This window comes from Agelaius tricolor, unplaced genomic scaffold, assembly GCF_023055355.1.
Source record: "Agelaius tricolor isolate 1412-34295 unplaced genomic scaffold, bAgeTri1.0.p SCAF_10, whole genome shotgun sequence".
NCBI classification, from domain to species: Eukaryota; Metazoa; Chordata; class Aves; order Passeriformes; family Icteridae; genus Agelaius; species Agelaius tricolor.
The window spans coordinates 34,992,320-35,017,713 of NW_027269270.1; the positions used below are offsets into that span (position 1 = coordinate 34,992,320).

Sequence of the window (25,394 nt, forward strand, 5' to 3'; positions counted from 1 at the left end):
TGGAATGTAAAACATCCAATTCTGATACCAAAGAGATCTCATACATCTTTTATAAATTAAATTCTCGCTTGTGAAGGAAGACACAAAATATCTGTGCAAAGCTACATCCCTTTGAAGGCGCCTTCCCCCTCAGCAGGTACAGCCTGCGTGCAGAGAAGCTGAATAAGAAATCACAGGACAGAGCTTCCTCCTGCAGACAGCACAGAGTCTGTGGAATCTGATGGGTTTGTGTGCTGTATCCAGAGGCTGCTGACAGAAATTGTGGCTGTCCTGTCTCTGGAAGTGTCCAAGGGCAGGTTGGACGGGGCTCTGGGATGGTGGAAGGTATCCCTGCCCATGGAACTGGATGGGCTTCAAGGTCCCTTTCAACCCAAACCAATGTGGGATTCTAGGAAAACCAACCAAAAGGAAAGATTCCTATGTGGTATATTCCATACAGAGTAGGGAGGCTAAATATTTAACAAGGTTCTTTAATATTCTAACAGACAAAACATCTTCAGCATCAGCACTAAAAGGACATCCAATGGCAAGTCTGAAGGCCCAAGCCAACTCCTCAACACAACTTGCACTTAGCCACCAGCAGTGCATGAATTTTGAATGTGTAAGGGGAAACACTGCAGTGCGTGCCTCCTCTCCTCCCAGCCTCCCACTCACCCTGGGTGTTTACACTGATCTATTAAAGGGAAATATCACTTAATGCATTCTTGGAATGAATCTGCTCCAGGCAGAACACAGGAGCTACTCAGCCATGTACTCCTGCACTTACTAGCACTCTGCTCCTTGGGGCAGCAAGGAAACATCACAGACAGCTGTAATGGAAAAACAGAGGGGGTCAAAGTAGAACTCATTTGTCTGTTTTTCCATCTGTCAATACCCCCTTCATTTTCCAATAAGAGATCAATAACAAGTGCAGAGCTCCACCATTCCTGGTTTATGGTGTGCAAAAACATCTGGAGAACATTTTAACCAGAACAAGCACCACAGTGGGGATAGAGCTACTTCTCTTACTTGTAAGAAACTTTGGAAATAAGTATTCTTTGAAGCAGTTTTGTCTGTTCCAACAGACACTTCAGTGGCACATTTTAGCTCAAGCAACACTGCTTACAGAACATGAGCTGGCAGCTTGGCTGTGTCACACACTGGAGAAACCTGCCCTGATGAATCCAGCTGGACCTCGTGGGCAGGTGAGTGCAGCCACAGCTGCAGAACCCCAGCCACCTCCTCTGTGGTGTCCCCTGGACACTGATTTCCGTGGGATCTGTCACCCCTGGAGTGTGGCAGCTCTGTTCCTGAGCTTTATCACACAGGGGTCTCTCACAGCTGCCACAGGCTGGGCCAGGCTTTTTTTCCTTGGTGAGATTTTCCAGTTATTGGTCATAATTGAAACATCCCTGCCCAAGGGTGATGCTGGGGCTTGTTTTGTCAGGACCTGATGAGCTCAGCACTAATTGTCCTGGAACATAAACTTTTATCACGGTATCTCATGACCTATATATCACAGATTAACTGGTGATTTGTCAGAACACATCCTTTTCCCAAGCAAGAGAGAGACATTCTGCAGGGAATCCACCAACCTCAGTGGGAATGGGGGTTAAAATAATGCCAAGAAATTGTGCATGGAAAGGAGACATTTATAAAGTAGCAGCACAGGGGAGCAACCGTTAGAAACATGATGTTAATCTTATTCCAAGAGACTAAAGGCTGGGATGAAGTTTGAACTGCTAGGCCAGGGGTATTCAGGTTGTACCTGGCTCTGTGAACAGGAGAAGGGACAGGGAGGATGCCTTGGCCACCTGAGCCTAGAGCCTGTGCCATGAGGGCTGAGGGCTTGTTTCTGGCCACAAAGGACATTGCTGCTGCTGCTGGAAATGAAATCCTGCAGCCTCCTCCACACCGAGAGCACTGGCACAGCACCCACAGCAACACTTCCCAAGGGAACAGGACACCTCTGCCAGTGCCATCACTGACTGGGGTGCCATTCCAGCAAGGACACAGCCCCTGGGAGGAAGCAGAAAGCACCAATGAGCTGAGCAGAGTCCCTTTGCAGGGAAATGCCCCAGCACTGGGACAATCCAAGGGAGGACTCACGGGGAAAATGTATTTGGTATAAGCAGGATTCTCCCAGAACAGAAAGGCTTGTGAAGTTTTATATGAAGCATCAGCAGCTTGTTCAAACACCACTTCACCCCTCCAGTACTCAGCACCATGATAGGGAGTGGTTTTTCCTCATGATTTCTGCCTTGGTGCTGTAAAAATCAAATCCCTGCCAGGCTGCATTCCCCATGCTGGTGAAGCAGCACAACCAAATGGCTCAACTTCTGTAACTTATGGAGCCTTTGTCCTATGGGACTTTTTAGGGAGAGAAAACACAAGCAAACCAAACCAGAAGAGCAGCCCCTTGTCCTCCTCTCCCCTGCCCTGGTGAAAATCAAAACCCTCCTGAGGAGCAGAGCAGAGCCTGTGGCCACCACAGGTGCCCTTTCTGAGTCCTTTCCTCAGGACACTTCAAACCCCTTCTGAGAAGGCTTTAGAGAGAAGCAGCAAAAGCAGATTTACATCCTGTGCTGTGCATTCACAAATTCAGGCACTGCTGCCTTCCTCCAGCTCTCATGGCTGGCTCTGGCCAGTGGAATATCCTCCAAATCAAAAATCCAGTTTACTTGCTCAGAACCATGGGGCAGACAAAGCTGTGCCCCACACATTGCACGTGAGTGGATACTTATGCTGAGATATGAAAAGAAGGGAAGAACATGGCAAAAGAAGACACTAGAGCTGAAACCAGTTCACTGTTGGCATGAAAACCAGTGACAAAGCACTGTGGAAAAATACAAAGCAGGAGCTGAGGAGAGGCTGCAAGCAAATCCTGACACCACCTGTGATCCCTACGGAACTCAGCACCCCGCCAGCTAAATGACATTTTGGAATTAATCACTGGATTCCAAATGACCATGAGCAGTTGTCCTGTTTGTAGAGCAATCTGCATTTGGGTAAAGTGCTGATTTGGAAAATCAGGCTCTCCTATCTTTATAAATGCATGCTCCAAGGGAAAACATCCACCAGCTCAGGGTCTCCCAAGCAGAGCATGTTTTTGGGAGATAGGGAAGCAGGGCATGGCATCAACAAATCCTAGGCTAAGCTTCTTCCCTTGTTGTTTATTATTTCTATGATGTGCTCCTTCAGCACCAGGAGCCACACTGCTCCCTCCAATGCCCTTGAGCCCAGGGAGAGCTGCCTCCACTTCCCAGCAGCAGCATTTCCTCAAGCACCGGGCAATTTGGAGAGCAATCTGCAAGCCAGGAGCAGCACGGTGCTGAGAGGGCCCTGTGGCTGCACTCCACAGCCAGCCAGGAGCTCAGCAGGAAGAATCCAAAAGCAGGATAAAGCCACAGCTCATCACACACCTTGGTGCTCCATGTGAACTCACAGTTTGAGCAACCACACCCTGGACCATCAGCTTTTCTTGATTGATCCTTGAAGCTTTTCTTTTTTCTTTTTTTTTCCCCCATTTAATTTCAATGTGTTTCTGGTATTCCAGTATAAAAGAAGCACCTCTATGGAAACAGCAAGCAGCAATTTATAAAAATGACTTATGATTCTTCCTGAGTGTTTTATTTGACTACTATACTATCAAATCACAAAGTGGCATTTAAGGAACAGAAGATGTGAGTCACACAGAAAACCATCCTCACAAGAGCACAAAGCAAGGCAGGCATACCTAATGCTGTAGTAGTAGAACTTTGGATATTTTAGGAGGAAAATCTAAGCAAAACCACCCCAGCAAAGCCCCAAACAAACCACCTTGCAGCCTCTCAGGCAGCCCTTTCCACACAAGATAAATATCAGGCAGCTGATGATTCATTAGGCAAGGCAGTCTATTAGGGGCTAATAGAAACGAAAACAGATCTGAAACTGTCAAAAACACACAGAAGCTCTGGCCATGTAAAAGCCAAATTGCAATGAGAATCCAGGAGACATAATGGGCAGAGGATAAGGTCTTTTTGTTGGAAAATATTGATTGTTGTCCCAATCAAAGCAGAGCTTAGCACACATTTGAAAGGAAAAATCCTACATGAACAAGCAGCAAGCAGATAAGTGGTTAGGCAAAAGATCCTGACATCCCTCAGCCTTTTGGGATTCAACATTAGAAACTGCACTAATTGGAAGGGGCAAGTTCAGAACAGCCAAGCCCAAAGAGAAGCAAGAGAAGGGTGTCCACCAAACCAAGAGCACTGCAAACACCTCTCCCAGTTCACATTCCTATCCCTGGGAGGGTGGGCAGGCCCTGGCACCTGTGCCAGAGAAGCTGTGGCTGCCCCTGCATCCCTGGAAAAGTTCAAAGCCAGGCTGGACAGGCCTTGGAGCAGCCTGGGATCCTGGAAGGTGTCCCTGCCTGCAAAACCCATCAAGATGTGCAAAAAAACCATCAGATGTCAACTACCAACCTTCAGCTGGACAATCTCACAAGTGCCCTGTGGACATGACAAACCCAATAAACACTGACACCTTCCTATCCAAGCCACTGGAAGTCCCAGGTTTTATCTGGCAGCTGGATAAAGCCTCTGCTTGCTCTCAGCTGTCTGTTGTACAAAGATGTTCTACAGAATGAACTGGGTGCTGCAGAACCACTTTTAAATACACATTCTGATGGTTACTCAAACCCACAACAACTGAGGCATACAGAGCAAGCAAAGCCCACCTTTCCTCCCCCTTTAGCAATCACAGAGGCACCAGACACAAATCCAATCAATATTTGGATATGAACTTCCCTACCAAGGTTTGTTTTTCTATAATCACTTTTTCTGCTTGAGCAGCACACTCAGAGATCTCCCTGTCTCAGGTGCCTTGAGAAAAGTGCACGCTGGCAGCAGAAGGAATGGCAGTTTGAAGAGTAATGTCACTGAAAAAGCAGGGGACTACAGTGTCCTCACAACGCTGTGCTGACCATTCACACAGTGAACAGAATGGGCTTCCCCACTATTCCCATCACCTTTTTCCTAAAAATTCTCAGCAATGCTCTCAAGAATTGTATGGACTAACTGGAGACAAACCCTATTACAATGCAGCACCACACCCAGCCCTGCTCATGGCAAACTGGGACCAGTAATTACCTGGGTTTATCTCACTGGTGCTTAGTCCCTATAAACACCAAAGGAAAGAGGAAAGACCCCTTTCAGAATCTCAAATGCTTTTGTGGGCATGAATCCCACCACAGGTGTTTGTCTAACCCTTGGTGACAGAGTCTGAGCTTGCACAGAAGGGCATCACCCTGGCTTCATCAGTCCTGCTTCCCTGAGAGCCTGCTCTGTACCAGCAGGAGGAGAGAGGCTGTGGATGCAGGGATGGGAATTGCCAAGGGAAGCCAGGCAGGGTTAGATGCACATCAAACAACTGAAAGAGGTCGAGGAGAGAAGGAGCTTCTATGGCTCAGGAGAGGAGGATATGCTGGGGAAAGAGCAAGTAAGTCAAAGCAGTTACTGAAAAAATCTACTACAACAGGGATACACAGGGCAAGCAAAGCCACCCTTCCATCTCCTGTATGGGTCAGGGACACCACGTGGAAACCCAATCAATAGGAACCTCCCCTCCACAACCGCCGGTGGAAGACGAAGGCGTGAGAGAAATAAATGCCTTTGTAAATGGCTGGGACAGGAGGAGGCACAGCCGCCCCGCCTGGGAAGCACGGGATGACCGGTGGAAAGGCACGGGGCTGTCACCGGCGCCCGGGGCTGTCACCGGCGCCCGGGGCTGTCACCGGCTGCGCGCAGCGCTGGCACCGCGCCCTCCCTCCATTCCAGGCCCCTCCCGGCGCTGCCCTGCCCCTGGCTGCCCCCACGGCGGCCGTCACTGACCCCACAGCGGCCCCTCGCTGAGCCCACACCGGCCCCTCACTGACCCCACAGCGGCCCCTCGCTGACCCCACAGCGGCCCCTCAATGCCCCCTCACCGGCCCCTCACTGAGACCAGAGCGGCCCCTCACCGACCACACACCGGCCCCTCACTGACTCCACAGCAGCCCTCGCCGACCCTATAGCAGCCCCTCACTGCCCCCACAGTGGCCCCTCACTGGCCCCACAGCGGCCCCTTGCCGACCCCACAGCGGCCCCTCACTGGCCCCACAGCGGCCCCTCACTGGCCCCACAGCGGCCCCTCACTGGCCCTAGACCGTTCCTTCACTGACCCCACAGCGGCCCCTCGCTGCCCCCACAGCGGCCCCTCGCTGCCCCCACAGCGGCCCCTCACTGGCCCCCACTGACCCCACAGCGGCCCCTCACTGGCCCCCACTGACCCCACAGCGGCCCCTCGCCCACCCCACAGCGGCCCCTCGCCCACCCCACAGCGGCCCCTCGCCCACCCCACAGTGGCCCCTCGCCCACCCCAGACCGTTCCTTCCTTGACCCCATAGCAGCCCCTCACTGACCCCACAGCGGCCCTCGCTGACCCCACAGCGGCCCTCGCTGACCCCTCACCGACCCCACAGCGGCCCCTCGCTGACCCTATAGCAGCCCCTCACTGACCCCACAGCGGCCCTCACTGACCCCTCACCGGCCCCTCACTGACCCCACAGAGGCCCCTCACTGACCCCTCACCGGCCCCTCACTGGCCCCACAGCGGCAGCCCCCGCTCACTCCCTGCCGGCTGCAGAACCGAGCTGACCCCACACTGCCGCAGCTCCTCCCAGCTGCCCCATAAGGCAGCAAAGCAGCCCAGATAACCCAGATAAGGCAGCGAAGCAGCCCAGATAAGGCAGCGAAGCAGCCCAGATAAGGCCTCACGTGCTGACAGGCCTGCACCTGACACCCCGAGAGGCGAGGAAAGGTGCTTCACATGCTCAGGTGTTGCTCTGAAGGGAGAAATAGAAGCAAAGGAGCCAAAAGGGGCTGTTCTGATGGTTCTGCAGGTGCAAACACTGAGCCCAGCCAGGTGTTGTTCCTGGGGCTGCCATGGACTCTGCATCACAGGGGACTTGTTGCTAACTCCTGCAGAGAATTTTTTAATGAAATGCTGCCTTAATGGAAATGTAATTTCACAGAAGGAAAAAGTGATTTCTTGTGGGAAGGTTTCATTGAAGTTTGTTCCACCCTGAAAAGGGTGGAATCTTTCCCAAAATCCAAGAGAAACTCCAGACTGGCTATGGAGCAGCATCCCAGTCTCTCCCCACCACAGACACAAGACAGTGAGTTCCCAACTGTTAGAGGTAAAGCAAAATTCATTTATTATTTGCTTGCCCAGGGGATCTCGCTGCCTTAAGCCCCTGTGCTAACGGGCTTTTATATCCTCTTGTGATCAAAAATGTGAAATGCTTCCCTACAAGGCAAACAAGCTTTAATTCCCTAAAGGGTGACCCTGTTTAGAACTACCCAAAGAATTTTAAAAAAGGCCTAGAAATCAAAAAATCACAAGGCAGGACAACAAGCAAGGGAAAAATCTTCAGTGGGAAGATGTTTCTCCCTAGGGTGATGCCCTCTCCATCTTTCTGTGCTCCTGACAAGGACACCTGTCCCTGCAGAACTTGTTCACTTCCATATCCCTAATCCCATCTCTTTCCCTAAACGTGGAAAGGACTTTTTGCCTACAGTCACTGGGAGTTTTCCTCAGCTTCAGCAGTGTAATTTTCCTCCTCCAAAAAGCCTCACACCAGCTACTGCATCATCTACTTCACGTTAATCATCACAGCTGGAAATGGACTGTAATACCATGCACACACTCATTTCTTTATATATCCATCAATAAAAATGGTATTTTTGCTTGTTTTATATATGTACACACACAAACACATTATGATAAGAGATGCTGTTACAAAAATCATAGAAATACCTGTTCACTGTTAAGAAATGTTCATTGCTGAGCAGTGAATCAGGAGAGATTAGGTATAAATTTTACAGCACCTTTCCAAAAGTGAGCATGTTTACTGGGGATAAGTGCCACTCACTGCCCATTCACTTCTGCCTTTAATGCAATTAAAGCTGCATTCTGCACGCAGGGCTGGCTGTGTTTCACGAGGGCAAATGCCCACTTCAGGCAGACGCTCCCGTGCTAGTGACTCATGTGGCTGTGGTTTATTCCGTGCTGGAAGCGCTGCAATTAGCAGAGCCCTCCCTCCCGGCCCGCGGTGCTCCAGGGGAGGAAGGAGGATCCAAGCCGGGGCTGCTCCAGCTCTCCAGCTGCAGGATGAGCCTTCCAGGTCCTAAACCAGAACAATGCGGAGGCCCTGCTGTCATCTCGGCACGCTGCTCGCAGTTATTCGCTCTGCACCGCAGGGAACCAGAATTCCACCACGATTCCTTTCCCACCGTCTCGATCCTCTCCCTGGCTCCTCTCCGGCCAGAAAGTGGCACTCATGTGACCCATCCCCACTACCTGTTTGCCAGGATATTGGCTCAGCAGGCATTCCCAATCCCTGAGTCAGGAGCTAAAATAATAAGGTTTAATGTTTTAAGCAAGTGGTTCGGGAGCATAAAGCAAACAGACACTCGGGGGATTTTAACTGCTTTGTGCCTGAGCCTTTGGGGTTCATGGCCTTCAGTTTTTCCATACAACTGGGAGATCCACGCTGCTTTTAAGGTTTGGGGTGTTTTTATTGAGAAAAGGGAGGTTCTCACGTATTCCTGTGATTCTGGAAATTAGGTCTATTAAAAGCATTCTCAATTACAGAGAGGCTGTAAAACTGCAACAGCTGTAAAACTGCATTATCATAAACTGCTTAACAGAGTACTAGGGAATCTGGAAATGACTTCTTCATCCCAGTCCTTCCAAGTGGACATCTAAAGACCAAGTTCCTCTCATCCATAAACACAATTCTTCCAGCACAAACCCTAACCCAGAAATTTGTGCAACAGGTGCCATTAAAGCTGCTTTTCCCAAATAATTTTTGGAAGAGATCACCGGGGTTTGCTGAAATATGAACTAAACCACAAGAAATTCCACCTCACCATGAGAAAGGACTTCTTTCCATGGAGGGTGGCCAAGCACTGGAACTCTGTCCAGGGACGGTGTGGGGTCTCCACAGACATTCCAGACCCACCTTGATCCATTCCTCTGTCACCAACTCCAGGTAGCCCTGCCTTGGTAGGGGCTTGGACTGGGAGGTCTCCAGAGGTCCCTTCCAATCCCCTGGGATTCTGGGAATGCACAGAGTTGAGCATCTCAGAAGCACCTTTAAATCCAGCACACATTTACCTGCATTCTCTGATGAACTTTCATAAACGACACATTTCTTCTACACCAACCACTATCCAGCAACTCGGTTTTCTCAGCCCTAATTCTGCACTTTTAAGTTGCCTTCTTAAGAGCATAGTTAGACTTTGCTGAAAGACATTAAACCAGCACAAGGCAGAGTCGGGATGGAGAACAGCTCCCAAGGACTCACAATCTGCCTGGTTTACAGAAACATCCAGCTGGATCCCAAATCACATCCCTAGAGGAACCGACACACTCATCTGCACTCGGCCTGGCAGCTTGTGAGCAGCAGCAATGAGAGAGAACCCAAGGAAGAGTTAACCCACACATACCAAAAGAGCAAAAGGTCTAAATTGACCCAAAGCTTTCCTCATCCCTGGACGTGTCCAAGGCCAGGCTGGACAGAGCTTGGAGCAACCTGGGATTGTGGAAGGTCTCCCTGCCCATGAGATGAGCTTTAAACCCTTCCAACCCAAACCATTCCAGGCTTCTAAGCAGCAGAGTTTTGAAATAATTCCAATACCCAGTTCGGAAGGATTCCAATACACAGTAATTCCTCTCAACATGGTGCACTGCATTAATGACAATTTTGCCCGGTTGTTGTTCCTCTCTGCCTGAAATAAAGGGATGCTAAAACAAGTGAGGTAACACTCAAGAGGGATCGCACTTCCAGACCAACACTGACACAGGCAGGAAAAAATTCCTCATCCGAAGCCCTCCAGGACCCATCCATTCTCCTGAGGACACCACATCATACCATACATACGTCTGCATTGACGTACACTCTATATTATGTTGTTATCTATGTATTTTACGAGCTGTCCACAACGCCTTATGTAACGGATCCCTGTTTAATATGGAGCAGCGTGTCCATGGCCGCGGCAATCCCGGCCGATCCCCGGCGTGCCCAAAAACACCCAAAAACACCCACTCGGCCACCGGCGGGGAACGCTCCCGAACCGCGGCGTCCGACCGCGGCACCGGGGGCTCCGTGCTGCCAGAGACCCGTTTTGTGAGGGGTGCAGGGAGGGAGAATTCCCCAAGGAACCACGGCAGCCCGTCCCGGCATCTCTGGGGCAGCGCAGGGTCACCCCCCGGCGCCGCTCCCGCAGCACGGACACCCAGCCCGCCCGTGCGGGGCCCCCCGCCCCGCGCCCGCGGCACTCACCGCCTCCGAGTCTTCAAACCCATGCAGGTACAAGTTGTCGTACATGGAGAGCCGGTGCGGGGCCGGAGGGCCGGGGAGCGCGGCGGCGGAGCGCGGTGAGGCGGCGGGGCCGAGCTCCCTGAGCGCTGCGGCGGCGCCGCCTCCCGCCGGCGCCCCCCCGCCTGCCCCGCTGCTTCCCGCCCGCCGCGCCGCCGCCCCCCATTGGCGGAGCCGCGCCGCCGCCGCCGCGCCATTGGCTGGGACGCGCCGCCGCCGCCACGCCATTGGCTGGGACGCGCCGGCCGCGAGCGCCGCTGCGCGCTGGCGCCGCCTCACGGCGCCTCACGGGCTGATGGCGGCGGCCGCTGTGCCCCGGGGCGGCCAACACGGCGGAGGACACTTGCTTATTTGTAATAAAACTGGTTTACAATAAAACAATACTGTATAGTCTAGAGGCGACTGAGGAAGGATCTCATTAATGCATACAAATATCTCCAAAATACGCTGGCGCCAGGCTCCGTTCAGTGGTGTCAGTGACAGGTGGAGGAGCAATGGCCATAAAATAAAACAAAAGTCTCAGCTCGACATGAGGAAAAACATCTTTCCATGAGGGGAGCAGAGCACTGGAACCGCTGCCCAGGGAGGGCTGGAGTCTCCAGGTCATTCCCGACACCTGGACACATTCCTGTGTCACCTGCTCCAGGTCACCCTGGCTGGACTGGATGGTCTCCAGACGTCCCTTCCAGCCCAATCCTGTGATTTATTTACAATAAAATACAAGAGTTAATAAAATAAGATAATAAAATAATAAATCCAGGAGTTAAATACAGCCTTTCTTCTTCAAGACTCCAGAGAACAGCGGGTGGTTTCTAAAAAAACCATCCCTCCACCCTCCAACAATATTTGGGAACCCTGAAGCCACTAAGACTAAACAGTAAGAATTAACAGAGAACACACACACACAATGTCTGGAAACAAGAAAACCAAATCCTAACCACCAAGAATTAGAAGAACAGAAGTGTGAACCTGATTTACAACTAAATTAAGAAGCAAAATCTCTAAACAGGTTCCTCCTGGAGCTCTACAAATTAAACTTCTGGTGTAACACTACGTGATTAAAAAGTCAATAAATAATTAAACACTAATGACAGAACTGATTTACAATTTACTTCCTACTCTTATTAAAACAATTACTTAAAATCTCATCTTCATTGCAATCTGATCCACCACTGCAGTTTCACAAACGCTTCCTATTTGTGTTTTCCATTTGCTTCATTCACTTTTCCTTCCAAAAGCTTCCATCAATTCTGCAAAATTAACACTAATCCCATGGGAAGTGTCCAACAGACACCTGAAGCAAAGCCAACGGTGTTATTCTTGTGAATATTCCCATATTCACAGTTTCCTACAAATTCAATTGAAGATTTACCCCAAAGTTATGCTGTCTTATTCCCAATTTACTAATTCTGATGGAGGAGGATCTTAGCTTCTAAATAGTCCTTAAAATGTTCATGAAACTCCCAATCCAGGAGTTAATTTTTGCAGCCTGTTTTACAGACTTCTTGAAGATCTGTGATGTTCCAGATTGAAAGAATCAACTACAAGAATCATTTGGTCAGCTCAAATTTAAAAAAAAATGCTGTGAAATCACAAGATGAAGGGAAAGAAGTGAACTTCACATAGATTTGTAATAAAACATTTCAGAAATCAGGGGAATCAGATTTGATTTCCAGTCCTTACATTTCACACTGTCCTTTTTAAGACACAGAAGTTATTAAAAATACATATTTAATGACTCAACTCAAAAGGCTCCTAAAAGATGCTATAAAAATACAACTCCCTGTATTACAGAGGAATTCTAAATCAAAGACTGTTTTGAATATTATGAGGTAATTTATCCAAGAAACACACACTGAGGTGAGGGAAGAAGACACCCAGCTCTTTAAAGTTGACTGGGAAGTGATATAAATATAATAAATGTGCTGAGGGAACAGGGGGCTGAATGGAGCTGATATTATCCTGCAGGGAATTAGGGAATTCCACTGTTCAGGCCACTGGCCAGCACTACAGGAATGACCTGCTGAAAACATGCAATGGCTAAAGAACTGAAATGAGCCTTGGTGAAGTCTAAGCTTTGAAAAATGTCATTTTTTGAACGGCTTCAGTTACTGCATTATTCCTTTTTTTAAATAGCATTCATTGGTGATGTTAATTGGAGCCCACAACTCCACGTTTCCAAGGGCACAGGAGATTTTGAAAGAGATGTAAACAAAGGCCACGACTCATCCAAAACTTTTAATGCCCAACAAACACTGAGGATATAACCCAGTGTAAAATATCTTCAGGCTGGAGGTGGGGGAAAGAGAAGAGCTCAGAAGCCAGAATATTTGAGTATCCACAGCCCTCCAAAAATACTTGGCTTCCTCCAAATACTCTGCTGCCATTAGAGATTATTCACATCGTCTTTATTTTTAATTAGAGTACAAAGGAAATCTCTCTGAGACGTGCATCCATCTATCCCAAAATACCCATTATTTAGTCAGTCCTGAGCTACCCAAATGTGGGAGCACTGGGGTGTTTTTTTCCGAGGGCGTGAATACAGAACCAGAGAAAATTTTATTTCCAGCCCGATCTAATGATTCCTCAATCAAATGACAGCACTTGTGTGGTTCTTTCAGGAGCTGGAGCAATGAACTATTTGCATAAACACACTGAAGAGCTGCTGGAATAAATAAATGTGCAGGATCCAGATTGCCGAGGCGAGGGAACGCCTCGGCACCGCACTGCGCCAACCGGGATGGGAGTCAGCAACTTCTCCTTCTCCCCACTCCTGCAAATCCCTTCTTCCACCTGGGATCTCACCGAGGGGAGCAGCAGCACTGCCTCCCTTCCTGCTGCTCTGGGGGAGCCACAGCAATATTAAACCTGAAGCAGCAAAACCCCAACACAGCCACGTTCTTGACAGCCTCTCCCTGCTCTCACATGGTCCTGGATTCCTGACATTACTCAGGGATAATGAGGCAAAACCCCCCCAGAAGGCCAAGGCACATTAGCAAGGAGCATTAGTGGTTGCATTAAGAGCAGCCTTGGATATGGATCTGCTCCTTCCAGCACACACAGGGCTCCAAAACCCACAGTCCCCATCAGCATCCTCCCCATCAAACACAAACTTTGGGTTTCATCTTGCCCCGCCTGGACTCTGGGGTCTGCTGGGGAAAATTGCTCTCCCCTATGGAAAGCTGCTCTTGTAGATGATGAAGAGCCCATCCCTGTGCTCTTCATCAGCAAAAGAGCCCAGGGATGGATTTCAGAGATAGAAAGGGAAAGGACCATCCAAAACCAATCAGCATCCTCCCCATCAAACACAAACTTTGGGTTTCATCTTGCCCCACCTGGATTATAGGCCCTGCTGAGGAAAATTGCTCTCCCCTGTGGAAAGCTGCTCTTGTTGCCATCAGCAGAAGAGCTCAGGGATGGATTTCAGTGATGGAAAGGGAAAGGACCATCAGCAGTCTCCAGCAATCCACCTTGCCTCCATCTGTGGGAAGGAGGCCAGTTCCTCACTCTCCTAAATTACTTGGCACGGCCCCACTCCTTGCCCCTTCTCCCTCTAAAGCAATTTCCCTGCCTCTCTCCCTCCTCCTCTGTTTTATAATAGAGATTAGATAAGAACCTGGTGCAGTGACAGCAGCTTCTGCCCTGGGTGGAGGCACAGCCAGGAGAACCTCCTGAGATCCCCTCTAACCCTGTTTTCCAGCAGAATGGGATTCGTGGCACTTGGAAGTCCTTGAAGCCAGCAGAGGAATAGGGATTTATTTCTCTTCCAAAAGATTGTGCTGTTTGGGATATATCCTGGCACAGAGGATTCAGTGAATTTCAGGGTTTTATTTGAACAGACTGGGTGGACGGCGTGCTTTAATCCTTGGAATTTCAAGTAATAAATTAGTCTGGTCTAATTTGACAGTTCTGGAGGAAGCGAGGTGCCACCTATCCTAAAACACATTTATCTGACACTGTTATGTAAAGGCTGCTATAATTAAAGAGTGTGAAGACTCGGTTGTCACTTCCTCTTGGTTGGAAGCACCTCCAGTGAGAGGTAACTGGGCTACATTTGTAGGTACCCTCTATATTTAACGAGCTGTGAAATGCCTCTTTCCCAGGCACTGTGGAGACCTGCAGGAAGCCATGGCCTTCCAGAGGGTTTTTCACAGGGAAGGGAGGATGATCCCAGCTCCTGAGGCAGGCAGGGTGTGCTCCAAGGGTTTAACAGCTCCAGCCAACTCCAAATGTGGCTTCCACTGGAGAACAGGACTGAGCGGAGCAAATCCCAAATGGTCTGGAGAACAGCCCTGTGTGAGCACAGGGATCCCTCTGGAAGATGGGGAGCTTGGAATGGAGGATCCATGGGCAGTCACAGGGATATCCACGGACACTGATCCCTCTGGAACACGAGGAGCTTGGAATGGAGGATCCATGGGCAGTCACAGGGATATCCATGGACACCAACCCCTCTGGAAGATGGGGAGATGGGGAGCTTGGAATGGAGGGTCTGCAGGATCCATGGGCAGTCACAGGGATATCCATGGACACCAACCCCTCTGGAAGATGGGGAGCTTGGAATGGAGGATCCATGGGCAGTCACAGGGATATATCCATGGACACTGATCCCTCTGGAAGATGGGGAGCTTGGAATGGAGGATCCATGGGCAGTCACAGGGATATCCATGGACACTGATCCCTCTGGAAGATGGGGAGCTTGGAATGGAGGATCCATGGGCAGTCACAGGGATATATCCATGGACACCAACCCCTCTGGAAGATGGGGAGCTTGGAATGGAGGATCCATGGGCAGTCACAGGGATATCCATGGACACTGATCCCTCTGGAAGATGGGGAGCTTGGAATGGAGGATCCATGGGCAGTCACAGGGATATCCATGGACACTGATCCCTCTGGAAGATGGGGAGATGGGGAGCTTGGAATGGAGGGTCTGCAGGATCCATGGGCAGTCACAGGGATATATCCATGGACACCAACCCCTCTGGAAGATGGGGAGCTTGGAATGGAGGGTCTGCAGGATCCATGGGCAGTCACAGGGATATATCCATGGACACCAACCCCTCTGGAAGATGGGGAGATGGGGAGCTTGGAATGGAGGGTCTGCAGGATCCATGGGCAGTCACAGGGATATATCCATGGACATTGATCCCTCTGGAAGATGGGGAGATGGGGAGCTTGGAATGAAGGGTCTGCAGGATCCATGGGCAGTCACAGGGATATATCCATGGACACCCACCCGTCCAGCAGCTCCCAGGCTGCTGGGAAGGTCCAAAACATCGAGTCACAGCCCAGGCACCACCCCAAAAAGCCAGAGTGGATTTGTGGCTGGAATTGTGTCAGATTTCCTTGCTGGAAGGGAGATGGGAGGAGTTCTGTTTTTTTAGGGAAGATCCATGTTTTTATCTGCCCTGCCAAAAACCATCTGGGCCAAAGGATTAAGCACTTGTTTTATTCCTTATTTTAAGCTCCTCTGCTTTCCTTATGAATGCTAATCAATCTCCTTAGCTGCCATAAGTGCTGATGCTGAGTTTCTGTGCAACACTTCAGCCTGCAACTGTTGGGATGATGGGAAACGCTCTCTAAAAGCCAATTACAAACTTGATGGGAAGCTGCTGCTGTTTTACCCGAGCAGGGAAAGGCACCAGGGCATCCTGGAAACCCCATCAATGGTGGAACACACCCACCAGGGCTGCAGTCATCCCCCTGGGACTGGGAACAGCCAAGCTGCAGGGAGAAGGGGCACTGAAGTGTGCTGGGAATGCCAGGACATCCCATGACTGAAGATCCAACCTCTACAGAGCAAGGAACTGAAAGGTTTTCCAGTCTCACAACAGGCAAACAGCCCAGAGAGCTCCTGGTCAGTGTTAATTTCCCAGATGCATTTAAATATTTGCAGTTTTATCAGTGCACGCTCATGAAAAGGTTGCTTGAAATGTATTTTTGATAAATTACGATTATCATGTAATAGTTCTTTGGAGAAAACAAAGCCTTGAGTGAGCAAAAAGACAACTCTGCAAGCTACAATGAAATTCCAGCTTCTGTAAAATACAGGATCTCATGCAGATATTTTTTTCTTCAGCTAAACTAGTAAAACGACATGTTTTATTTTGTTTTTAGGCTCAAGGAGTAGGGCAAAGGGTGTCTTTAAAAGAGTCAGGCACAGAGCTTTAAAATCCCAGTGCTAAGAAGAATTTGCTGCTCTTGTTAAGAGGTTAAAAGAATAAATAAATATTTTTAAAAATGGGCAGACACAGCTCAACTTCATTCCCAGTTTGCTGCTTCCCCTTGGGACTTTACAGGGATGCCTTGATGAGGCTGCTGATTTTACTGCCTCTCCCTCTGCTTTATATTCCAATTACCACAGGCTGCAACACAGCACTTGGAATTCCATGGCAGGGGATGAGAGGAAACTCCTCAGTTCCCTGCAGTAGATTTCCATGACTCCTGTCCAAGTGGAGAAACTGATCCAGAGATAACAGATCAATGAAGGAGGAACCACTTGTCCAATCTGATTTCTTGAAATATTTAGCCAGAGTACTTGGGAGCTGAGTTGAGAAGAACAAATATTCCTGGCTTTAGCTCTGCATATTTAAGTGAGCTGTGCTCCTTCCTGCAGAGTCTCTGGGAGACCTCTCCTTATGTACCTGCTGAAAGGATGGCTCTGGGATGTTCTCACCATCCAGGAGCACAACACACAAGCTGTGGAAAAATCCTCTAAATGATGACTCTTCATCCTCCTCACAGCACTGCCTTGGAACATGGAACAATCCCATTTGCTGCTTCTCCCAGCTTTCACAGAGATGGGCTAACTGAGAGGTGCTTTCAAAGATTTTATTCTGTTTTCAGTCTTGATGAAGGGCGAGACACAAGAGATGTGAAACCCAGCACCATTCCATCGGAAGCCACCCTATTTCCTGGTTACAGTCCCTTAGAAATGTTTTGTAGCCTGTCAGCTTTTGCCACATGATGCTTCTATTAACCACCTATATTTTTTCTAACACTAATCACCTATATTTTTGCCCCACATGGTCCTGCTACAATGCATCTTTCCCAGTTCTAATGCTCTAAAATATCTCTTTTGAAAGGCCATATTTTGAAACTTGTTAAAACTTGTAAAACCCCTATTTCTGTATTTCTAATGTTCCTCCACTGGAGATGTTTATTTCCTTTCACTGGAAATTCTTGAAGGAAGATTTCTAGGAGAAGGACTCAGTGTCACCCTGATTTTTTAAGATTTTCTGAGCCTTCTGATGTTTACATTCTTGTAATGAACTTTCTCACACACTTTATGTAAATAACTCATTGTTTTGCATTCTTTCATGGAGGAGGAGAAATCTGATGGGCTGTTGGTTTGTCCAGTGTCATTGGAGAGGTGCCATTGTCACCCTCCAATCCACTGGTGCTTTTGGAAATCCATAAATGTTGGAGTCAGAAATTTAAAAGCTCTCTTTTACCTTGAAAAGAGCAGCGTGTCCATGTTGTGTTATTTCATGTCCTACAGTGACAGACTCAGCGAGCTGGGACGGCTCACAACAATCACCCAAAAGCCAGAACACCCCCCTGTTGCTCCCTCTGCAGGGACACCTGGGCCAGGCCTGCTCCAGGGACAGCAGTGACTCGGGACAGGACAAGGATTTGGGGATCCCCAGGCACTGCATCCCCCCCAGAGCCAGGAGGGAATGGATTTGGGATGAATGGAGCCACCCCTGTTCTGCTCAGGGTGAGGAACACCAGGCGCTGAGAAAGGACTGGAAATACCTCCTGCCTTTGCCTTGCTAAGGAGAAACTTATCATTCCAAAGGTCCTGCAGCAGCAGAGCCCATCCTTGTGCTACAGATCTGTAGAATCAGATCTGGTTTCACAGAAATCCCAAAATCATAGAATCCCACAATGGTTTGGGATGGAAGTTCACAGAATCCCCAAATCCCAGCATCCCAGACTGGTTTGGGTTGGAAGGGACCTTAAAGCCCATCCCATTCCATCCCACCCCTGCCATGGGCACAGACACCTTCCACAAACCAGGTTGCTCCAAGCCCCAGAAACTTGATTAAATCAGGTCATTTCTGATGCTCTGAACACTTATAAAATGTTAATATTTTCCCTCTGACTCTTCCATGCAGGTTCAGACCTGATTTTTTTCCTTAATCTCTCAAACCCTGCTTTAAAAAAAGACCAGAATCATTAGTTTATTCCAGGCTTCTACAACATCCCTACAGAGATTACTTGAAAACCCCCAAACTCTAAATAAACTGCTGAAAGTTCTGTCCTAGATCTAAAACTGCCTATGAGACAGGAAACAGAAATTAGGAATAAATAAGAAAGCATTAATATTCAGTGCCCCCCCAAATTAATACTTTAATTAGGAAAATAATATTAAGTATAAATTAATATTTTATGCATCAGATTAATATTTTAATTAAGAAAATAATTAACTTCCTAATTAATATTTTAATTAGGAAAGCATTAATATTTTCTGTGCCCCCCAAAAAGTTTGGGGACTTTTATTTCCACTGTATTTCAAGTGAGAATTGGAATTCACTTGAGAGCAAAAAATGGAAAAATTCAGCCTGAGCAGCTCAGCCTGACAAGAGTTACAAGCAGAAAACAGAATATTCTAATTGGGAGTGTGGAGAATAATAACTAATGGCAGCTCTGCCATCCCTGCCTATAATCATGATGAGCAATAGAGGAGCAGATCAGAACCTCATGTTCTCAGCATTTAATTCAGTGTCCAGATGAGGGAGCACGGAATTAAAAGGTGATAGAACTCAAAATTCATAAAAGGACTTATTTATCCCAAATGGAGAAAAAGCTCAGGCTCTGTTAGAATGAAGAACTTGGAAGCTCATCCTGAAAAAAAGATTTGCCATAAATTGGAATATTACACCTGCTTAGCAAAATTTAGGGTTAAAGGCAAAGCTTTGACTTCAGCCTTGATCCCTTGCCAGGAACAGGTTTAGCAAGGGACCTAAAGTTGGCTTTTTTTTTAATATCTGTTTTCCTCTGCATTTTATTCCCCAAAATATCTGCTGTGATGGGCAGAATAACAGCTTAAACACACAATAATTCACTGAATTCTGCTTTGTCCAGCACCCTGGCCAGCCAAGGGAAACCCAAACCTTTTGGGCTAGACCAGAGCCTTGAAGCAGAATTTTCAGATACAGCGATGCAGTGATGAAAAATTTGGTTTGTTCCAGTTCAGGCTAGAAATAAAAGGGCTCATTATTGCAGTTAAATATTATATTCATGTAAAATACGTCAAATGTCTTAGTAGGGAATATTGCTGCCACCTCTTGGTTCAGCAGGATGGAAATAGCAGGGTAAGATCAACCAGAGAGCTGCAGGTGGAGCTTTCCTGGGTGTTTTCTCCAGTCAGAAATGTGGCTCTTGGAAACCTGGAAACTCCCAGGTGGGTTTAGGATGGCTTTCCAAACCCACCTGGGAATGGGAAACTCTGAGATCACCCCTGTTGATCTTGAGTGAAGGAAAATTGGCTGGGCATGGAGGGAGTTTGGAGGGGAAAAAAGCCATAATTTGACTTCACTGTTCAAATCCTCCTTGGAGCTGCACCAATGGCCACCAGAAAGGTGAAATTCCCAACAAATGGAAATCCAGCAGGCACCACCAGTGTCCCTTTCTCCTCATCCATGTCCCACTGGGACTGGTTTCCCCAGGATGTGCCCAGGCTCCAAGGCTCCTCGTGGCCTGGCAGAGTCAGGAATTGTCATTGTTGCTTTAGAATGAAGGGATGGGATTATTTTCAGGCTAAGAAGGATCCATTACTCAGATAAACATCAGTCTCAGGGGCTGGGAGATTTTAGAGGAGCGAGCAGTTGGCCATAGCTCAAGAGCAGTCACAAGTTCTTCTTTACAAGACAATATAAAACTTTCTAAATTAACAGACAGCTGCCACAGAATTTATTTTGCTTTTCTAACCTATCACCTTTACTTACTTCTGCTGCACTGTGGATACTTTTGTCCAATGCCTTCTGTCTCACGTACACACAGATGCTTCAGTTATAACTTCTAAACTCTGTTCCTGTTATAACTTCTAAACTCTGTTTCTATTGTAATTTCTAAACTCTCATCTTTCTTCATACAGCCCCACCCCTACCCTATAAACCCTTCACCATCTTACCCAGTACAGTTTCTCACTTATTTAAAGCATATTCTTACAACTATAGAAACAGAAGTTTATGATGTTTCTGCTAAATGTCTGTGTGCTGTGTTTTTACATCAAAGCTCCCAGGGCTGCAGACCAACCCCTCCTGTGTCTGTGGAAGTTTCTGTTTTCCTGATCCCCACAAGGAATGCCTGACCCCAAACCTTCCCTGTCTTGCAGCAGCAAAGCCCTCTGCTCTTTCTCACTCCCTCCAGACTGAGTTTCTGGCAAAGCTGTTCCAGTGGAAGATTCTGAGCCTTTGGTTCTGCCTCCTGTCCACCAGCTGAGTCAGATTTTGGGTATCCCAGGGGGCAGGAGAGGGACCCCATCCCACCCCTCTGCTCTGTTTCACCCCTTCCCAAGCATCCAGAGCTCTCCCCACCTCCAGCTGGGCTCCCTTTGCTCCCCACTGGATCCCATCCCAGCCCAGGGCATGGAAGGAGGGCACTGCAGGAGGGAAGGCACAGGGAAGGCTGCAGCTCCAGGCCAACCCCAAAGCACACACAGCCACCACTGAAAACCTGCAGAGAAACTGGAGCCCCACAGCCACACCTGGAATGGGCTGCAGCAAAAGGAACTGGGGCAAGTCCTCGGTGAGAAATCCATAAATAGCCCTGATCCTGCCTCATGGGAAAGTGTGGAAGGGCCAAATGCTCTTAATCAGAGGTGAGGTGACCCCCCAAAGGCTGGATGTCCTTCAGGCTGGACTCACACACTCCCAGAGCCACGGGATTTAACCACAGCAGCCTTACAGACTTAGTCATGGGGAAAAAATAAAAAGAAAAGGGTTTTTATTAAACGTCTTGAGTACTTTTCATAGTAGCAGGAAGCAGGCATGAAGGATTTCACAGGTTCTTTTGTCCCTGGGCTCATTCCTGCCCACACACTTGCGTGCCCACTCTCCCCACGGAGCTGGAGAGCCCTGAGCTCCTCCTCGTGCAGATAATTTGGGTTTATTCATCTTCTGCAGAGCCCACCTAAACCCTGGGGGTGTGAGTGGGTGGGGAGGGCAGAGGTGACAGAGGAACGGAGCTGAATTGTGCTCAGAACTGGGAATATCCAGCTCTTGACAGGGCTGATACATCCAGGAAAACATTTCCTTAAAACACCAAATGGCTCTAATTGAAAGCAGACTCTTAAATGCCTTTATCTTCAATGAGCAGGTACGAAGGGGTAATGAGAATATTCCTCCTCTCCCTGCCGAGCACTGACAGACAATAGCTCCAAAATTCCTTCCCAACATCCATAATGCAGATTAAACCTCAGCTTTAGGAACCTGAGGAGCCATTTCCAGACAAAGCTGTTGTGTTGCAAGACTCACAGGCGTCGTTTTCCTACCACAAAAAACCCCAGCAAAACAACCCAAAAGCAATGTCTGATTCCAGAATCCTCCTCACAGTAATTTCCAGTGCATCCAATCAATTCATAAATCCCAAAAATACATTTAATGAATGGAATGAACACGTTATGGCCACTTGTGGCCCAGCAATGCTTCACACACGGTGGCATTTCCTTATTTCAAATGAGCTGGTTGAAGTCCAACACCTGAAAGAAGTGCCAATTAATGGAGGTGCATTAATTAGCAGCTCTGGAGACCTGGACTCTGATTTGCAGCACTCCTGAACAGACAACGTGGGCAAGACAAGCAGGCTGGTGAGCCCAGGCTGGACTGGGGCCAGAAACCCCAAAAATGAACCCAAAACACGACAAGCTGTGGTCTGGGTGACAACACAGAACTGCCAACCTGCTTCTGCTCTTACAGAACACCACAAATCACACAAAATGAACTCCCAGGAGGAGGAAATGGCACCACACAACGTGGGAAAGGCCAGCCCTGTGCTCCCCTGTGTCCTGCACTGAGCCAGGCTGTGCTGGTGCTCACAGGGGTCCCAGGATGAGGGAAGAGATGAGAATCTTGACTCCATGTTCCAGGAGGCTGATTTGTTATTTTATTCTATATATTAACATGATTATCATAATATTAATATTTTATATATATATATATATATATATAAAATATTAAAAGAAAATTATATACTAAAACTGTACTAAAAGAATAGAAGAGAGGATTTCATCAGAAGGCTTGAAAGGAAAGGAAAAGAATGATAATAAAATCTTGTGGCTGACCAGAGTCCCAACACAGCTGGACTGTGATTGGCCATCAAGTAGAAACAACTCACATGGAGCAATCAAAGATGCCTCTGTTGCATTCCACAGCAGCAGATAATTATTGATTTCCTTTTCCTCTGAGGCTTCTCAGGAGAAACAATCCTAGCAAAGGATTTTTCAGAAAATATGTCAGTGACACCAGCCCAAGGGAGGAGAGGATTCCAAGGATCCCTCCAAACAGGAGCACCACATGGTTTGGGTAAGTGGGGAAGGGGAGGCAAAGCAGCTCCCACATCAGGGGTTTGGGCAGAGGGAAACCTCCTGAACTCCAGTTCCAGCTCCGTATCCAGCCTTAGAGATGTGAGGAAAAAGGGAATTATCAAACACTGCTGGTATTTTACAGCTCCATTTCAACCTCACTGACATTCCCAGAAAACCTGGGGACTCCCCATCCCTGGCAGTGCCCAAGGCCAGGCAGGACAGGGCTTGGAGCAGCCTGGGATGGTGGAAAGTGTCCTTGCCATGGCAGGGATGGGATGGGATGGGATGGGATGGGATGGGATGGGATGGGATGGGATGGGGTTTAAGGTCCTTTCCAGCCCAAACTGTTCTGGGATTCTCAGGCATTTGGATTGTTGGGGTGTCTGTGCAGGAGGCAGATCAATGATCCTATGGGTCCCTGTTGGAATCTGAAATGCAGGGAACTCTCAGAACTTTGGGCCTGGAAGCCAAAGTTCAGAATTAAACACAGGGCTTGATCTGAGACCTTGGAAAAGGCTCCCAAACTTAGGTGCTAGAACTGAGAATGTGGATTTATAGCATAAAGCAGAGACATGTTAAGCTAAGGAAAGTTTAGAGCTTTAGAGTTTAAGATCTAGAGAAAATAAAAGCAGTTCCAGAGGTGAACAAGGAGTTTAGGATGCAGCACTGTGGGTTTGTGTGCCATAACACGATGGCTAAGAAAGCTCACACACGAGTCCATAAGATGAAATATTTAAAGATTGGGTCAAAACCATAAATATCCTTGTTGGCAGTGCTTTATCGGTCAATAGATCCTTAAAAAGTCCTGTGACTGAGGGTCTTGGGACCTTCTGGGCCATGCAGTGAAGATGTGAGCCCAACTCACCCTTCCTGCCTGTGTAGAAGAAGAACGAATCATATAATCTAAAAACCTCAGAGCTCTTGTGTCTAATTCATTCAAAATTCCCACATGTCCCTTTCCCTGTGGATATTCTGTGATTCCCTCTCCAGCAGCAGCTCTCCTGCACCATTCCCTGCTGGCTCTGCACAGATCAGCCAAAGCTGCTTGGACAGATCTGTGGCAGAGCCTTTTCCCAACTCCTGGGATCCCATGGACAGCCAGGACTGCCAGCACTCCCTTCCCCTGCAGCTCCCCAGGGTGACTCAGAGCACAGAGCTCACATTTATACTCATATTTATACACCAGTGATGTGCAAATCTGCACAGCATGACAAAGTCCTTCAGCTTTAGCACCAGGGTAACACCGAATGCCTCCCTCAACACTTCCATTTCTGGAGACAGAGGAGCATCAGATATCAATCAATCAATCAATCAATCAATCAATCCCAGCTTTCATTCAGAAGCTTCTCCAGCATAATTGGGGAAAACAAAATTCTCTTTGATTTCAATAAAATCGCAGCTACAAATTTCAACAATCACAGCTAAATCATTTAAAAATGAATATACACAGGGAGAAAGTGGCTCCAAAGCAGTTGGTTTGGGAACAAATGAGGGCAGCTTTTACTCCTGAGGGTTGGAACATTGTCCAGGGAAGGGAATGGGGCTGGGAAGGGGCTGGAGAATCCCTGAGGGAGCTGGGAAGGGGCTCAGGCTGGAGCAAAGGAGGATCCAGGAGGGAAAAGCTCTGCAGCAGAGCCCTCCATAAACTTCCCACACTTTTTTTTCCCCTCACGTTTTCTCCCACTTTTTGGTTTTCTCCTCACGGCAAGGGAGACCCTGAGGGGCTGGAGCAGGGCCAGGGAAGGGAACAGAGCTGGGAAGGGGCTGGAGAATCCCTGAGGGAGCCGGGCAGGGGCTGCAGAATCCCTGAGGGAGCTGGGCAGGGGCTGCAGAATCCCTGAGGGAGCTGGGCAGGGGCTGCAGAATCCCTGAGGGAGCTGGGCAGGGGCTGCAGAATCCCTGAGGGAGCTGGGAAGGGGCTGCAGAATCCCTGAGGGAGCTGGGAAGGGGCTGCAGAATCCCTGAGGGAGCTGGGCAGGGGCTCAGGCTGGAGCCAAGGAGGATCCCCAGGGATCTTTTCCCTCTCTGGAATTCCCTGCCAGGAGGGCACAGCCGGGGGGTCGGGCTCTGCTCCCAGGGCACAGGGACAGGAGCAGAGGGAACGGCCTCAGGCTGGCCCAGGGCAGCTCAGGGTGGATTTTGGGGCAATTCCTGCAGGAAAAGGTGCTCAGGTGGAGCCCCCACCCCTGCAGGGATTTCAGGGCCCTGTAGATGTGGCACTTGGGGACAGGGGCAGTGCTGGCAGTGCTGAGGGAATGGTTGGACTCAATGATCTCCGGGAACTTTTCCAACCCTAATGATTCCAGGATAATTCCTAATAATCAGTTCCCAAATTCCATCCCACCCTCCCAGATCCCCCCACCCCAGTGTCCTGAGCCCAGAGCCCCAGCTCTGCCTTCCAGAAACACCTGAAAATATCCTGCCCTTCCCACCTGGAAATCCTGCCTGCCACAGCCACTTGTCCTCCCTCACTAATTG

At 48.7% G+C, this 25,394-nt stretch overlaps 1 protein-coding gene across 5 annotated transcripts in view; it reads right to left on the minus strand.

The window, feature by feature from the left end:
• Window positions 1–25,394, minus strand: part of CACNB4 (calcium voltage-gated channel auxiliary subunit beta 4) — an 86,855-nt gene that overhangs the window by 42,674 nt on the left and 18,787 nt on the right. The window contains exon 1 of one of the 5 annotated variants that reach the window (XM_071435517.1): window positions 10,346–10,506. The exons of the other annotated variants lie outside the window; for them this stretch is intronic. Within the exon in view, the coding sequence (XP_071291618.1) occupies window positions 10,346–10,390 (45 nt within the window). The 5' untranslated portion in view covers window positions 10,391–10,506. Of the gene's footprint in view, window positions 1–10,345; window positions 10,507–25,394 lie in introns of those variants that run through there. 5 annotated transcript variants of the gene reach the window in all.